The 4,908-nt window shown below is 38.6% G+C and overlaps 1 protein-coding gene across 1 annotated transcript; it reads left to right on the top strand.

Annotated features, from left to right (window-relative positions):
• Nucleotides 1-294: 294 nt before the first annotated feature.
• LOC119192752 lies at nt 295-2,430 on the top strand. The gene is made up of 4 exons (XM_037446520.1): nt 295-757; nt 1,141-1,238; nt 1,596-1,736; nt 1,917-2,430. Exons 1-4 carry the CDS (start codon nt 745-747, stop codon nt 2,175-2,177), a joined length of 513 nt encoding a protein of 170 aa, XP_037302417.1. The 5' UTR covers nt 295-744; the 3' UTR covers nt 2,178-2,430.
• The last annotated feature ends 2,478 nt before the right edge of the window (nt 2,431-4,908 follow it).

Below are 4,908 nucleotides of genomic sequence, written 5' to 3'. Positions count from 1 at the left end.
GACATATTATATATATATATATATATATATATATATATATATATATATATATATATATATATCAGTGGTTCTCAAACTTTTTAAATGACGGAACCCTTTTGGGAAGCAAAATACTTGATGGAACCCTACAATAAAACAATTGTTTTTATAAGTGTATTTTTTATTAATCAGCATAATAAAAGTACAATTATATATATATATATATATATATATATATATATATATATATATATATATATATATATATATATATAGTCCTCCTTTCGGCCATCGTTGATCAGGCTGAAATCCGCATTAATTGTTGATCCACCTTTACCCGCCTATTACTAAGGAACTTTTGGGTTTATCGTGCTAATTTTGATTTACATGATTCCTCCTTCTTACGATGCTATACGTAAGTGTGCCGTAAAGTTTTTAGCTCGTCAACGACTGTAACGGTAATTGTTGATCTTTTAACAGTCTTTTTTTTTACACTGAGGATACTTTTGTTGATCAATATAAACTTTGCTTGATCAACATTTGCCGCGGATTCTTGCTTTTTGAATAACGCGGTAATAATGCAAAAACGAAACGGAAGTATTATATTAAAATGAGATAGAAAGTGTGCCCGCGACTTAGCGAGTTCCAAAGAAGTTGGCCTAGCTCAGTCGGATTTTGTGTCCCGTGCATCAAGGTTTTCGACAAGTTGGACGACGTGTATTTGGAAAAATATTACGATTTTTGTTTATTATTTTTGTTCAGGAGATGGACGACACAAGTAAGTAAGAACTTTATATAGGTACTTTTGTAGTAATTTATAAATTGAATATTTGGCAAATAGAATCAATAACAAATACCTACGACACTAATAATAATTGTTGATAGGTGATATATTATTTTTGCTTATAGATATTTACACGTTTTAAAATTTATATTAGAACTTCTTAAGGTTTATCTACCTACAGCTACGTAGGTTTTGGTTTTATTTTTTGAGAGCTTGTCCAGAAGGGGCGTATTCGCCGCGAATCGTTTCGCGCGAATTCACTCCTGCGTTAGCGAGGTACTCGGCACCAATACAAAAGTCATCGGATCAAAATCACTTAGTGTGCGCCCGCTCTGAGTTATACCAAAGAAAAGATTCAGCCCCTCAACCATTTTCAGGTACTAAAACAGATATACTACGTGATGACGCAATAGTTGAAGAATCCGAATCTGAAACAAATTCATCAAACTTACCTATATATGATGGCGATATGCAGGTAATAATTAAGAATACTTTGTTGAATGTACCTACAAAGTATCCTACCCCCTTAAAGTAAGGAAACTTTCTATTTCCAATAGGTACGGTTAACGTGTGTCCTGTGTATGTAGCAAGGTAGTTTCGAAATGAATGGATCGATTTAGATGCAGTTTGAAGGTTTATTTATCTTGGAGGGTTATAATTTTGACAGTCTATAGTTAGGTGATAAGTGTATGTATGTGTGTAAGGATTTTCATTCGTTCCGTCATAATTTCAAAACTACTTATATTTTAAAAAATTATGTGTCATTCGATGCACAAAATACCGGTTTTAGTGTGAACTGGCCCTAAAAAAATTAAATTCCTCTTTTTTACAGACAAATTCACGAGAAAATAGTAAGATAAGGATAATCTCGAATATAGACATATCGGGAATATCATCGTTGGTAAATGTTGGCGATATTGAAAGAGTCTCCCTATCAGATTTAAATTTAATTGAACCTATGTGCTTTGATCAGGTAAAACATATTTTAAAATTATGATCTAGTTATTTATCTAATTATTAATTAGTATGTATACCATAGATTGAATAAGTTTGCTAACATAAACGTGAGTTATTTAGGTACCCGTAAGTATAAATTTTCCGTAGTATTGTAATGCTCTTTAGTGTAAGTTATAATAAATATTTTTATTTTCAGATGATAGAAGATAGTCCTAAATTATTATGTAACCACGAAACTGCGGAACCAAAGACACCTCCTCGAAAATACCGAATCAGAGCATGTCACAAGTTTACTAAAAGCCGAAAAATAGATTCCGAGACTGATAATCAGGATTTTTCCTCCAGTGACGGTTCAGATTTTGACCCGGATTCTTCTAATCGATCTCGTGATGACTCAATGAGCCTTGTTCCTCTATCAGATGTAATTGTCAATATTATAGGTACAAACAATTATTAACTTACTTATTATTTTTATAAATATATAAAAAAAAAATCTTTCAGATTAGAGATCATCCAGATAACAAAATATTTTGGAAAATGTCTCTTTTAGAAAAACATGATTCTTCTCCGGACATTTTTCCTTTAGAACCATCTTTTTCCAAGCTAAGTGAGAATAATGATCAGGTATTTTTTCTTGTATAAGTAATAATTATCATTAATAATTGGACGTAGATACGCAAACACATACACACTCACACATACACGCACGCACGCACACACGCATGCACGCACGCCCACACACACACGCACGCATTCACGCACGCACGCACGCACCCACGCACGCACGCCCACACACACACACGCTTTCACGCACGCACGCACGCACGCTCGCGCGCGCAGACACTCACGCACGCACGAACGCCCGCTCACACACACACGCTCGCGCGCGCACACACACACACACACACACACACACACACGCGCGCGCGCGCCCTCACTCACGCACGCACGCCCACACACGCACACACACACACGCATTCACGCACGCACGCATGCACGCTCACACACACGCACACACACACGCATTCACGCACGCACGCATGCACGCTCACTCGCGCGCGCATACACTCACGTACACACGCACGCACGCTCACACACACACGCACGCTCGCATACGCACGCACGCTCACACACACACGCACACACACACACACACACACACACACACGCACCCACGCACGCACGCCCACACACACACACACACACACACACACACACACACACACACACACACACACACACACACACACACACACACACACACACGTACGCTCGCGCGCACACACACATACGCACGCACACACACGCACCCACGCACGCACGCCCACACACACACACACATTCACGGACGCACGCACGCACGCTCACACACACACGTACGCTCGCGCGCACACACACACAACGCGCGCGCTCACACGCATACGCAAACACACACACACTCACACACACATACTCACACACACGCGTACGCTCGCGCGCACACACACACAACGCGCGCGCGCTCACACGCATACGCACACACACACACACACACACACACACAAACGCGCGCACACACGCGCACAAAAAAATATATTAAAATGGTTACAACATTAAAATGGTTACAACATTTTTGACACTGTAGTTGTCATTAGAAGTCGTTGGAACTGCATGCCAACTGCACACCGACTGCAATCGGACTGTACACTTCATTTGCAGTTTTATTGCAGTCGTACTGACTGCATTCAAACTGCAAATTATCAGTAGGGGTGCAGTTGAAATGCAGTCCGTCTGTCTAGAGCCTTATTTGCATATTTGTTTTTTTAGTTAGTTTGTTGTCATGTTACGAACAAAGCCCATAAGTAGTGCGGGTCAAAGATACTTTATTTGTTGTGTTAATTTTACACGTAGGTTTCGCTGCCCTTAGATTAATTGCAATTTAGGGTTTATGCGTAGCATGTTTTTCTTCTTTTTAGGCTGAGCCTGATTCGAAAGAGTTGAGTTCAGATTTGCAAAACAATCGACCTGAACATCCAGAGTCGAAGTATCTACAGAAGAAATGGAAGTAGGTTCGAAGGAATGCTTGTATTTATGCAAAAATCGTGTCATTAATTTCACCCGCCATTATCTGAAACATCATAAATATGAGTCGGAAGTATTACAGCATATATCAATTAATGATCCCGATCCAAAAGTACGAAAACATTCCATTAGAGATGAACCAATTTTTACCTTTTGGATCACTTGTAAAGGTAATCTATAGTTAGTTGAGTGAACTGCAAGATCATGGCCCAGAAATCCCGCCAAATGTTCAGTATATTGATCGTTTTTCTTTGCATGCAACTGAGACATCGTTGCTACGTGGTGCCTTACACCGGTAGATGTAAGCATTTTAGGATTCTTTAATTTGCACATACTCTTTATTTTGTTGAGGCATTTTCCACCATCAAATGGGCGAGAGGTTAGTGGTCTAGCAAAAAGTAAAGGATTGTTGTCGGCAACACTGACCAATTTCCGATTCGCAACAATAAAATCTATATTTCTTCGCATCTGTTTTGTTAGCAATACAGGAACTGAGCGAGTCTTCTTTCCGGGGATCATAAAGATATCTAACTGATCAATCGCTTCCTTTTGTTCTTGCGATAGCAGCTCAAGAACTTTGGAAGGTGTTTCTTCATCCTTCCTGTTTAAATAAAAACAAAGTTCAGCTTCAGCTACATCTCCAGCCCTTTTCTTATCCATCACTATTATATGTGCAATTGTGACTTCACACAAATTTTCATAATTTAAAACAGTGGCATCATTTTTTAATTGTTCCGAATAACTTTTTTCAAGTTCGTGGATTTTTTCTGTTATTTTTCGTATATCTTCATCAAGGGGCATCATCGTTTCTTTCGTCATTAGGTTGCGTTTACGAGTTTTTTCGGCATTGGAAGAAATTTCCCATTCCCAATTTATTTCGATTAATAATTTAAATTCATCCAGTTGTTTTTTTAAAGCCTCTTTATAAGCTTGACTTCCATGTCCCATTATCATTTCGGTGTATAACACTTCAATGCAACCTAGTACACTGGGTCTCAGTCTAGATGGTATGCTTATAGTTTGAACAAACCCAGTCTCATCATTGAAGCCGCACATCTTCTTAACACAATTCATAAACGTCGTATAATGTTGCGGTTTGAATAATTGACTAAGTTCTTGTATAGAAG

The sequence above is a fragment of the Manduca sexta genome, unplaced genomic scaffold, assembly GCF_014839805.1.
Source record: "Manduca sexta isolate Smith_Timp_Sample1 unplaced genomic scaffold, JHU_Msex_v1.0 HiC_scaffold_3128, whole genome shotgun sequence".
NCBI lineage: Eukaryota > Metazoa > Arthropoda > Insecta > Lepidoptera > Sphingidae > Manduca > Manduca sexta.
The sequence above is the reverse complement of the archived record's forward strand: the minus strand, read 5'-3'. Positions and strand labels throughout refer to the sequence as shown.